This window comes from Arachis hypogaea, chromosome 6 (genome assembly GCF_003086295.3).
Source record: "Arachis hypogaea cultivar Tifrunner chromosome 6, arahy.Tifrunner.gnm2.J5K5, whole genome shotgun sequence".
Classification (NCBI taxonomy): domain Eukaryota; kingdom Viridiplantae; phylum Streptophyta; class Magnoliopsida; order Fabales; family Fabaceae; genus Arachis; species Arachis hypogaea.
Window position 1 is genome coordinate 114,898,216 of NC_092041.1, and position 13,218 is coordinate 114,911,433.

Here is a 13,218-nt window from a genome sequence, read left to right on the forward strand (position 1 = left end):
TATAGTTATGGATAATTAGTGTGTTTTTTATGAATATAATTTTTTTAAAATTAAAAACTACAAATTGGAGGTTCTGATTTGAGTGGAAGTAAAAAACTGTGGGTTGGACGTTGGGTGGAAGTAAAAAATTGAGAGTCGGTTTTGGATGGAATAAAAAACTAAGAGTTGATTTTGGGTAAAAAAAAACAAAAAAAAAATCAGAAAATCCAAATTAGAGAATCCGATTTGCATGCTAAAATTTTTTTCTATGTTAAAATACAAATCTCACCCTTTAATTTATAAAATATTTAAAATAATAATAATAAAAACCATAAATCTAACCTCAGATTCATACAAAAAAAAAAAAAACTAAATTTTCACATTATTAAAAAACACTACTTGTACTACAATACAAAAAATAAAAAACTTAAATACTAATGTCTTCTAGAAAGGTTTCTTAATAATTAACTTGTTATTACAAATAAAAAAAATAAAATATTCTAAATCTTAAGATTTGTTTTCAGTAATACAAAATTATTTTTACATTTGAGTTTTAGAATAATTAAAAAAATCTTGTACTACTAAACATATAATCACACACACACACATATATATATATATATATATATATATATATATATATATATATATATATATATATTCTTTTTCTAAATTTGATTAGTTGAATTTTTAGTAATAAAATCTTGATATCGATCTGGATGTTAGTTACCATTTAATAATAATAATAATAATATTTAGTTACCAAAGCAACACCAAGTCCCATACGCTACTCCCTCACCCACACTATTATTTAATCCCTTGCTTGCAACGAAATCCTTCATCACTTGATACACACTCTTAACTAACACTTTCTCTTATTCATGGAGTCCCTTCTAAGATTCACTCTTCTCTTCTTTGCCTTCACTACTTTCCTTGCGTCCGCCTCCGCCCACCGCGACATAGTCGGAGGTACTCTCCGGCTTCCCTCTGAGGCCATCTCCAGATTCTTCCATGAGCCAGAGAATGAAGGGACAAGGTGGGCTGTTCTTCTTGCTGGTTCCAATGGTTATTGGAACTATAGGCATCAGGTAATTAAATAAATAAGTTTAAATTATCATTATTATTATTACTCTCTTCATATATTTATATACTTTATGTTTAAATCTAATAATGGTTTCAAGGAACTTGTAAACCTTGCATGAAGAAAATAATTTTTATGAGAGTTTATCTTGTTCCAAAATTATTAATTTTGTATAGTGTATATTACTAAGTTACTAACGTCCAAAAATATGATGTGATTGGGCTGAGGTGTAAATATTGGTATCTAGATGAGGGAAATTTCATAGTATTGGATTCTTATGTGTCTATTATAGTACTTGGGTAGGTACTACAAGAAATTTTCTTTTTTCTTTTATTTCGAATATTATAAGCAATATTATCATTTTTGTAATTACATCCTAAACCTTAAATATGTATCTACTAAAGTAAAAATATTGGTATTTATATAAGATATTTCATAGTAATAGATCCATATTTATTGAACACCTTTATCATACTTTTTAAATTATAATTTGCTTAAAAGAAATCTTTAGCAACATAGATGAGGTATATCATAGTAACTAGAAGATAAAAAAAAAAAAATCTATTTATTTTACTGATTATCTTTCAAAATTGTTACATAGGTTTTTGTGTTCTTATGATCTGTTTTAAATAATAACTTTATATGTCTTATTATAACCATACCCTTTCCATTCAAAAAATTGTATTCATACCCTCCTCTGTTTTTCTTAAAATTTGCAATATTTCATAGATAGGTAGGTAAAGTTAGGATACTAGAGTTCCTCTGTTTTCATTTTTCATCATAACTTGTTCAATTTACATTTGCCTCTAACTCTCTTTATGTTACTTTTACTTATATGATATTTGTTATTTGATTTTAACTTTCAACTTTGTGATATTTTAGGCTAATATTTATTACACATAATTAAAGAATATTCATATCCAATTGTCTTATTGTAAAATTGATAGTTAAAAATCGTTAAATAATAATTTAATTAAACATATCTGATCATTTTTAATTAATAATTTCACATGACAACTACATGTGAGTTTCTATCTTAAATAAATGAATAATCATTTCACACACACGCATGCACGCATATGCACGAAATCTAGATATATTGTGTTAAGTGTCTATATCACTATTTATACAATATTTGTATATCTTATTATAAAAAAAGTTGATAAATCTAAATAGATTATTTCGTGATAATAGATCCGTACACATTAAACACTTTACGTTACTTTCAAATACTTTTTGATTATCTTTATAATTTGATTTTAACAATATATTTATCAGATCATAATTCATATTCACTTTTAAAATTATATCCCACTAATAATGCAATAATTAAGCTTCTAAGATCCTTTCTAAATAATAATACTTTATATATGCTTTATTATAGTCATACCCTCCCCTGTTTCTTGGACTATGTATAAATAATTACTCTGTTTCCATAACATGTTAGATGTTACTTGGATATTTGATTTTAATTATGAAACTTTGTGATTGTTAATTTTTAGGCTGATATTTGTCACGCATATCAACTATTGAGGAGTGGAGGGGTAAAAGAAGAAAATATAATTGTGTTTATGTATGATGACATAGCTTATAGTGAAGAAAACCCAAGGCCTGGAGTCATAATTAACAAACCAGATGGGGGAGATGTTTATAAAGGTGTCCCTAAGGTAAACATATTTTACTAGCTGTTTTTTTTTTTTATTTAATTTTTATTATTTTATTCTTTTTATCATTATTAAATTTAATACATATTTAAATATAAAATAAACATGAAAGAAGAAGGACTAAGATTGTACTTGATTTCTTCACAATGTTGTATTTTTCTAATTAATATTAATTTTTAGTTTATATTTTTAATAATTTTTATAAAATTCTAAAAATAGAAAATATAAACCAAACAGTTATAAGTTCTTGATAAAAACTTAAAAACAATTTTACTTTTTTTATCATATCTTCACAAAATTCTACTATATTTTTTTTTACCAAAGATATGAGACTCTAACCACAACCTCTTAATTAAGTATGAGGAGACAATGCCATTTGAGCTATTACTCACCGGCAAAATTCCACTATGCTTATCAACTCTCTAAAATCAAAACAAATATATGAATTATAAATGAAATTGGAAAATAAACCTGACGAATTGATAGATATGTTATTGTTCTAAAATGAAATGAAGTTTGATAGAACCCTAAATTCCTAAGATGGAGTTCTGGTTTTGCAGGATTACACCGGCAAAGATGTTAATGTCAACAACTTCTTTGCTGCTCTTCTTGGAAACAAATCAGCTCTCACTGGTGGCAGTGGCAAAGTTGTAGATAGTGGCCCCAATGATCACATATTTGTGTTCTACAGTGACCATGGAGGTCCAGGGATTCTTGGTTAGTATCTCTTAAATCTTCCATTTAAACTTTCTCCAATGAAATTCATGGATTTTCTAGTTTGTTTATATGCATACTTTGTTTTTTAGGGTTGTGTGTTTCTTTTTCTTGCTGGTTGTTGTTTATTTCTTGCTTGATTATGTCTCAATACAATGAAATCCCTAAAATCAATGTGAGATTTGTCAAGATGGTAGGTGGTAGGTACATTGGTTGCTAGAAGTTTCAGCTTTAAGCCCCGGAAATGGAAAAAAAATCCTTACCAATTTATGGGATCTTAGTTGTGTCAGGTCGAATTAGTCAAATTTCTGGTAATAGAAACCGAATATCGATGGTTTAATGGGGAAAATTTGTGTTCTGTGGCAAAAGTTGCTTTCTTTCAGCTGTCAGCACAATAGAAAATGAAAGAAGTTGCTAACATATAGATCATAGATGATGATGGTTTTAAAACTGAAATGTTCGCAAATTCGAGTTTTTTGTTGCGAATTTTTTGAACTTAAAAGGGTAGTCCTCGCATCGGAGTGCTTAATTCAGGTTACTCTTTTGAAAAATCATTTACAACACAAACCATTTTCCTTCATATATAGATATATGCTATTTTCTGTTACTTATTTGCTCTGGTTTGTCGCCGTGGGAATTTCAGGTATGCCTGTTGGTCCTTACTTGTATGCAAATGATCTTAATGAAGTCTTGAAGAAGAAGCATGCGTCTGGAGGATACCAAAGCCTTGTAAGTTATACAAATAATTATTGATTGAGTTCATCAATTTTTGTAGCAACATTAAGCCAACAATTCTTTTGGTGCAGGTGTTTTATCTAGAGGCATGTGAATCTGGGAGTATCTTTGAAGGCCTTCTTCCTGAAGACATAAATATTTACGCAACGACAGCTTCAAACGCGGTCGAGAGCAGTTGGGGAACATATTGCCCTGGGGAGGATCCTAGTCCTCCAGCAGAATACTCAACCTGCTTGGGTGACCTCTACAGTATTTCTTGGATGGAAGACAGGTATTTTCCTCACAAATATACATAATTAGTTGCTCTGTTTCAAAATAAAAATCTCATCAACTAATTTGGTACGTTGAAAAATCAATGCATCTATATCTGGAGATATCAGTGTATCTATATCTTGACACAATTTGTGTCTAGATACATTGATTTTTTTTTGTTAACATGACAAATTAGCCAAAGCAATGTTTATTTTGAAAGAGAGGGAGTAGGTCATAAATGAGTCAAGGGTAATGTATACAGTTTTCACGTGTTATATTACTGTTAGAATTTTATGGATCAGAAGAAATTTCATTGCTTTATAAGTAATTTTGTTTAGTTCTTGCATAGACTAATTATAGTTTTTATCTAATCATGGCAGTGACATACACAATTTGAGGACAGAAACTTTACACCAACAATATAAATTGGTAAGAAAACTGTGCCTATTGTAATCAAAGAATGTGATTCAATACCTTGATAGAATTCATTAAAACAATGCTAGAAGTTTTTTTGACATGCATTTTTGTTTTTCATCACAGGTCAAAGATAGGACTTTGAATGGAAACGCATACTATGGCTCTCATGTGATGCAATATGGTGACGTAGGGATCAGCGAGAACCTTCTTTTCCAATATTTGGGAACAAATCCTGCCAATGATAATTACACTTTTGTGGATGAAAATTCCTTGAGGACACCTTCAAAAGCAGTGAACCAACGCGATGCGGACCTCATCCATTTCTGGGAGAAGGTAATCTTGTGTTCGCAACAGTTTATTTTTTCAAAAATCATATATGTACTCACTCTTTTCTTGGATACTAAGCCGATTCACTAGCTTCTACCATTGGATAAGATGTGAGATCTGCATATGGATCCCACAACTGATCTAATAGCAGAGGTAAGTGAGTTGGCTAAGTGTTTGAGAAGGAGTCACTACAAATATCACAACTCTTATTGGTTGCTTGTTCATTACTTCATCTTCATTCTCAACTGTTTTTGGCAGTTCCGCAAAGCGCCCGAGGGTTCTTCGAGTAAGATCACGGCGCAGAAACAAGTTGTGGAAGTGATGTCTCACAGAATGCACATAGACAACAGCGTGAAACTCATTGGAAATCTCTTATTTGGCACTGAAAAGGGTCCTGAATTGCTAAGTGCAGTTAGACCTGCAGGGAAGCCTCTTGTTGATGACTGGGATTGCCTCAAAAACATGGTACCTGTTCCCATGATTCAGTTTCTTCTCTTATGCTGATATCATAAATTAATTACATTCTTGTTTGGAAAAATTATATGGTATAATGGAATTAGAATAATTTCTTTGTGGTTGGTCCTTGTTGTAATGATAAAATTTTCAAGTGAAATACCAAAAATACCCATCTAAGGATTTTTCATATCTTTAATGGTTTGAATTTTTATTCTTCTATGGATAATTTTGTCAGGAATATGATCTTTCGTTGGTAATTGACATTCTTATGGTCTTATCTTAATTTACATCTTGAAGTTCACTTTGGTTTATGAGAGAATAACCCAAATTAATCATTGTTTAATGCAGGTAAGGACTTTTGAGACACATTGTGGATCCTTATCTCAATATGGAATGAAACATATGAGAACCTTTGCAAACATCTGCAATGCTGGGATCCATAAAGATCAAATGGATGAGGCCACAGCACAAGCATGTGTTAGCATCCCTTCCAATCCATGGAGTTCTCTTGAGAGGGGTTTTAGTGCATAATTCATAAGATAATGCACTAATGAAGATTAATCTATTATTAGTGTTTACATTATCATATCTTTTATGCTAGCCATTACTATTAATTTCTTGATCCCTCTTTGTAAATACAAAATGGGGTTGGATCATTGTAATGATGCAAGAATTATTAATGATGCATTTATAGGGTTGGATCATTGTAAGAAAAAGAAGTTACAAGGGATGAAGGAAGGACCTAATTGCTTTGGCCAATTGGAATATCCAATATGATATAGGGCATAAGATCATGAATGCATATGCCATAATATAATGTGTATATTTTTATTCCATAGGCAAATTAAGCAGATAGGTTCTCTTCCCTTGGCAATTTGCTAGGGAATTGACATCCCTTTGTAGAATTATTTTTAGAGCAATGTATTTGGTACAATTATTGTATAATATTAAAAATATTCATTTTGAATTTATTCTTGTTCTTGTGCATTATTTATTGAGCTATAGTATTTTACTTTATAAACAATTGGGTTGCTCCTTTCTATTATCTAGATTTTTGGATGATAGTTGTGGCAAGGACAGGTTGCAAATATGATATCAGATTGAAAAATGGTTAATTTCCCTAATATAGTTTGCCAAAATGTGTTCTAATTAAGCACATAAAATTAATCCAAGACATATAGGATGATTATCTATACAAAACTCTTCTACAAAGACAGAAAATTAAATTGTTAAAATATAGAATAAATGACACTCCATTACGAGCCACATATGTTGGTAGAGTGCTTAATAACTTAAATCTAGAAAGAAAAAAAAGTGTCAAATTTTTGTAACTAAAAAAGTTTCGCGTGTAATATTATCTAGTATAAACAAAAATACAAAAATACTTGCGATGTTCTCTCTATGCTAAATCCTAATATTTGGGCCATTGGAAAATTGAAAGTTGTAGCAAAGCTGGCCTCAAATTGCTTTCTTCAAACTTCAAAGCGAAGTAACCAAGTTGTTTTCAATTAGAAAAGAAACTCCTTTCACAAAAGTTGCTAAAAGAATAATAGAATATATTTTTTAAACAATCTTATAATCACCTTTCTTTCTTGTTGCATGTCACACAATAAAGTGATCCATTTTTTTTTGGTAAAGTATAGATAAATAATTCTTAACTAACCAACTTTAAACAACTGTCATTAATAATTATTAATTTTATATTTTTATAACAATTTGAAAAATTAGAATTATCACTTAAAGACAAATTGACTAATTGGGTGTTAGTTATTTAGCAAAATTCTTTTTTTTTTGCACACGGTACCTCCAATCCGACTTGTTCACTTTGCGGACAGGAGAAGCATCGATTCATTTTTTTTTGGAATAACATACACAATAAAGGCGTGGAATAATTTTAGGGACACATTCTTAAGCACTTATTCTACTTCTTGTGGTTTCCGTTTTCAATTAAATAATGCCTTGTGTAATGAAGCTATGTAACAATGCTCCTGAACAAATTCTTAAAAATAGAAGGAATTGGAGGTAATTTTAGTTATGAAATGCAAACCTGAATTTACCTAAATTACAAAGGACTTTTTTTAATTGTTATGCACATGTTGAGGGACCATGTTTCAAATAAGATTAGTGTCACATTTCACAAACAAAAACAATACCAACTTTTTGGACAAAAATCATAAGCTGGTTTGCTACGATACGATGATAAATTCATACATACCGATATATTTAAAATATGGACAAGTAATAATAAGGTATGTGGAATTTATTTTCCACATCAACATTTAATTTTTTTTTTAAATATATATTTATCACCACTTTTACTAAAATACCTTTTTAATTAAATAAAAATAAAAAAAATATTTATTTATTTAATTTTATAAAAAGACTTAAATACCTTTTTTTTGTATATATTAGACAAAAATTATTCTTTTAGATTAATTAAATTGTTTAATTTTATAATTTTAAAATTTAAATAATCTAAAAAACAAAAACAAAAACAAAAATATATTTAACAAAATCATTTATCTCTTCATAAATCCTAATCAATTATTCATACCAAAAAAATTAAATAAATTTAAAAAGTACTAAACAAAATCACTTTTTTCTTTGTTTGCTGGGTTCTCACGCAACCCTCATCTCTGACTTAGCGTTTGTTTTGAGATATTGAGACAGAGACTGAGAGATTAAAACTCAGTATCGTGTTTGTTAGTTCAGAGACTGGTACTAAAATTTATGTATCTGTCTCTAAAATTTCAGTATTTCAGTACCTCTAAAAAGTAGAGACACAAGAACTGAAATTTTTAGAAATAGAGATTGAAACTTTAATAACATTTTATACCTAAAATGCTTTCATTTCAATTAATTAATTCCAATTTTAACCTTTGTTCCTGTCTTCCATTTTACACCAAACTAAACAGAATTCTGAGATTTATTCAATCTCTATCTCTTGGTCTCTGTCTCTCAGTCTCAATTTTTCCATCCATATCTCTCTACCAAAAGCTACCTAATTATTCATAAAAAAAAATCATCTGAAAAATTGAAAAAAAAAATAAAAGAACAGAGTTTCATGTCTTCGTCTTCCTGAATTTTTCACCTGCACATTCTCCACGAACGTCTCTCTCATTCCCAATTATGAGACTCAAACTCTCTCTTCTCTCTTCTCTCGTTGCTCCTCTCCTCTCGTCGCCGGCGTTTCAACGTCTCGCGGCCTTTCCTGGGCTCCTCCTCGCCGGCGACAGAAGCACTCGTCGGATCGTCGTCGCTCGTCGTCTTCTGGCTTCAAGTACTCGCCGTCGCGAGTCGCCGTGGATCGTGGACCGTCGTAGGGTCGTCACTTGCTTCGTCGCTCGTCCTCTTCTGGGGTCGGGTCCTCTTCGTCACCCAGTCGCCCTTGGTAAGTCCATGCATCATCACTTCCCCTATTCTCCCTTTTCCCAGACTCCCTTCTCCCTGTTCGGTGATTTTCTTGGAACCTTGTTATTTCTCGTAGTTTATTCATACCCTAGAATTATCTTGCAACATCCATCAAATCTCCGGCAAACTAAGGAAGGGGGGAAAATGCTGCATATCTTTTGCCCTTAATGTTGCACTTGTTTTATATGATAATTTTACATGGAATTGTAACTTTGTGCTGTGCTTGTGGGATTGTGATGGCAATAGATGGATGAGATGAAATTCAGAACAGTTTCATGTATGCGAACTAAGTTTCAGATGAAAAACTTATTAGGGCCTAGCTTCGTAATAAATATCATGTATTAGGATTAAAAATACATTTTTTCCCCAAAAAAAGGGAACTAAACTAAGAAAATACTATTAGGGTTCATTGATTCATGCATGTACATCGTCTGCATCTTGTCTTAACTGCTCATGCTTCTCTTTTTCAGCCAATTGTCAGCCTCGCCTTTGCTGGAAAGTCTGAGTATCTCTTGTTTGTTTCGCATGGTTTAAAACCACAACTGTCTGTTTGGAGTATGTCAAAGTTAGCTATGGCTTGGTCATACCGGCTTCAAATAGAAGGTTTTCTTTTAGACTTATTATTTTTACCTCCAATAATGTTAATGTGCATCCTAATGATTTTGTTATGTCTCTTGTAACTTCATTTTCTGCAGTGTATCATAAATATTTTTTTCATCACTGTCTCTTTTGTATCTTCCTGGAAACACTAGAAGATGTCTAAATGCTGCCTTGTTTCTGAATTGACGACTTAGGATGGAAATATCGTCAATATGTATGAAACAAACAGAATTCAATGAATTGGCAAATAGTACTTGTTCTAGCTCAGGTTCAATGAATTCAAAACAGAAGCCAATAAAAGAAAAGAGTGTGAAACAATTGACATTTGAAGCTAAGGAAGTCAATGACAATGAAGAGCACGATATGGGAACTTCACACTTAGAAACAAAGAGAATGGATGCTCGTTGGTACTGGTCTCTGTTTCGAAAACCAAAAAATGGTAAGGTTGAGGTGCCTCAAAGGGTTCAACCTGATATCTTTAGAAACGAGACAGCACAAATGCCAGAGTCAAGGAATCCATTACTGGATGAAGATTTAGTTAGGAATGATGTTGGGCATGATGGAGAAAAATCGACTCATTCTAAGAGAAATGGAATCATGTTGGACACGGGTTCAGATCTTTCTACCACATTGGCTGATGATGATGATTCCAACGTCATCCCTTCAAGGTTGCGTGACAATATTGTAGGGACTGGTGGGTCATGTTCCAAACGGAGAAGGTACTTAAATGATATTTGAATCTATGAATTAATTTAGTTATGTAGCAGTGATTCTGAAGTAGAATGAAATTGGTGTTATATTCATTCTGATCCTTAGGTGTGATCTATTTCTTTTGCCGTGCCAAGCAATATTTTTAGTTAAATTCATGACGAAATGAGAAATTTCAATACAAACATCTCTTACCCTTCTTTCTGGTTTCTGATGGTGTTGGGTTCTCTTGTCAAATTAGCATATGTGATTGTGGAAAATATGTAAACATGTGAGGGCTAAATTGTTCTTGTTGGATTATATTATAAACACATTATTTCATAGTTGTTTGTGGGTTTAAGGCCTCAATAATTGATTCTTTTCATTGCAGGTTGGATTGTGATCCCGTGGTCTCATCTAACCCTTCTACAACTGAGGTTGGTTGGATTTAGTAGAAAGACTTTGCAGACTATTTCAAGCTCATAATTTAGATCTATTTGTGAAACCATGCTAAACTGATGACTGTTAATTATCCATGTTCTGGCATGGCAATTGGCACCTTGTTAAAATAGCTCATAATTTGTAAATCACAAGTGGCAAAACAGTTTAAAACGATAATCATGTGAAATCATTGATGTCTGTATTGTTAGTATTCATTTGTGTCATAGTGCTTGGCTCCTTGCTCACATTACCTTTGGCATTAGCTTCAGGATGGAGTTGATACGGATGCAAGTGTGTTGCAAAAGGAATATCCTGTAAATTCACCAAAAGAAGTCACAAAGCACACATGTCTAATTTGCAAGAGTGGTGGACAGCTACTGTGAGTACACTTCTTATAGTGTTTGGTTCATGCAAGTACTGTAACTTTTATATTAAATATTAATTATCTAGAACCATGATAGATGTGATGTGTTTATTTGATGCTTTTGTCTGAAATTATAGTTTTCACTATTTTGGCTCGTCTTGTAATTTTTTTCTCCTTTCTACATTTTCTAACTGCAGTCATATGGAGTTGTTAATATCTAGTTTGATGGTTTCAATAAAAGAAAGGGAAGAAAAAACAAAAAAGCTACTTTGTTGGATTTTATAAGCCTTTTAAATTATTAACATCAATTATAATCAATTCAAAATTAATATACTGACATGTAAACATAATTGATATACATGATATAAACTAGATTTAATAGGCATGATCATGCTTGGTAAGTCGCCTTTTAGTTTTTTGAGTCTCACCTTCCTTTTCTTTTATTTGCTATGTATTAATCTGAATTGTTATTTATATTGAATAGGAATAGTTAGAAATTATATTAATTTTAAAAAAATTAACTACAATTTCTAACAATGAATATATAAACTAACTTGATACCAACCAAAGATTGGGTTATCAAAACTACTAGAAATGTATATTTTTGTCAAGTGGACCTAGCCCCCTTAGACACCGCCCGAGCTCATACTTGGTAGTTTTGTAGGATGAACTCAATCTTTAATGAGTATGAAGTTAGTTCACCTCTTCAATGGTTAGAATAGGTTAAAGGAAACAGTGTTCAACCAAATCCTTTCAAATGATATGCACATGCCAAGCTTAATAATGTGTAACACACTAACATCTTAAGTGCATAATTTACAGTAGGATACATTTGCCTTATTCTCTAATTTTTTGGGTCCAAATTGTTCTTTTGTCATCCACTTATACTAAATGTAAATTTCTAGCTTTATCTCAAATATGACTCTTCTTTTATCCTTAAAAACAAAAAGGATCTATAGATTTGACCCAGTTCCTGTAAATTCTGTTGTCAAGAGTTGGTGTTGTAAGTAATAGTACACAATGGTGACTCTCAGGAAACTGAAACTAGTTTGTTAACTTTTCAATAAAATTATCTTCTGGCAGAGGAAATTGCCTTCTCCAGGATTCCTGGTTCAGGTTGTGCTGGTTGATTATAATGGTAATGTTGTGGCTTCCGAACCCAAGGCTACTGGAAAAAGATCAGATGAGAGTTCAAGTAATAGTGCCACCGCAGTTGAAGCAAGCATACCTGTGCAGAATTGTTGTTATCTGATTGTAGGGATCTAACTGAGTTGCCTGAGGAAATGTGCTTATGTGCAAGTGAGTTTATGTGCAAGTGTGTTTATGTGCTTTTGTATTTTTACTTCATTTGAAATAACAAAGAATTTATATATTACAAGGTACCTACAAGCACTGTAAAGTGTAAACAAGTGAGCCTCCAACTTGTAGTAGTCTGAAATCGTTAGTGAGAAGAGAAGGAGATGCATATGACTTTAGCCATGCACCATTTTTTTTAATGAAAATGACAATAGTTGAATTCAACAATATCAGGTTCATAAATCACACAATTTCCGTTTCAAGTTCAAATAAGGCCAAAACACTTAACCATATGAATGAAAACTTAAAAAAGTATAATATATACTACTAGCGTGCAAATAATGCGATATTGGAAAACACAAACTATAATAATCCACGTGGTTGTTCTACACAAAATTGGGAAATATCTATGACATCAATATTTCAGACTCCGAATGAGAAAAGCAAGCAACAGGTATATTTGAATTCATTTAAATATATGATTATTTTTATTTAGAAATTAGATATTTATGGTTGTTTTATGTCTTCATATATTTAAATTGGAAATTTTTTTATATAAATAAAATAAATCTAATATTTTTTCACATTGTTATCTCGTTTGCTCACTTGATAAGTTTCTAACTTTAAACGTATATTTGCAAACAAGATATTGCACTCCCAATAAGATAAGATAATATTTTGCACTCTAGTTTGTATAAATGGCAATATAATCTGTTACTATTTGAATCATATCGGTTTAACTCTTATTTTAAATTGCATATGTACTACATCGATTTGAATTCATTTTTGGAAAA

At 31.3% G+C, this 13,218-nt stretch overlaps 2 protein-coding genes across 7 annotated transcripts; both read left to right on the forward strand.

Annotated features, from left to right (window-relative positions):
- Positions 1-630: 630 nt before the first annotated feature.
- On the forward strand, positions 631-6,596 carry LOC112755980 (vacuolar-processing enzyme). The gene is made up of 9 exons (XM_025804347.3): positions 631-1,067; positions 2,563-2,727; positions 3,285-3,441; positions 4,082-4,167; positions 4,245-4,444; positions 4,806-4,854; positions 4,966-5,175; positions 5,428-5,634; positions 5,974-6,596. The coding sequence occupies exons 1-9, from the start codon at positions 861-863 to the stop codon at positions 6,154-6,156; spliced, it is 1,464 nt and encodes a 487-aa protein (XP_025660132.1). The 5' UTR covers positions 631-860; the 3' UTR covers positions 6,157-6,596.
- Positions 6,597-8,585: 1,989 nt separating this feature from the next.
- Positions 8,586-12,652, forward strand: LOC112755981 (uncharacterized). 6 transcript variants are annotated; one of them, XM_025804349.3, is made up of 7 exons: positions 8,586-9,016; positions 9,507-9,639; positions 9,732-10,355; positions 10,715-10,760; positions 11,028-11,143; positions 12,212-12,427; positions 12,508-12,652. In XM_025804349.3, exons 3-6 carry the CDS (start codon positions 9,832-9,834, stop codon positions 12,378-12,380), a joined length of 855 nt encoding a protein of 284 aa, XP_025660134.1. In that variant the 5' UTR covers positions 8,586-9,016; positions 9,507-9,639; positions 9,732-9,831; the 3' UTR covers positions 12,381-12,427; positions 12,508-12,652. The 6 variants fall into 6 exon arrangements, with proteins under 6 accessions (XP_025660134.1, XP_072054505.1, XP_025660133.1 ...); XM_072198404.1 differs by having other exon boundaries at positions 11,034-11,143; XM_025804348.3 differs by having other exon boundaries at positions 12,212-12,652.
- The last annotated feature ends 566 nt before the right edge of the window (positions 12,653-13,218 follow it).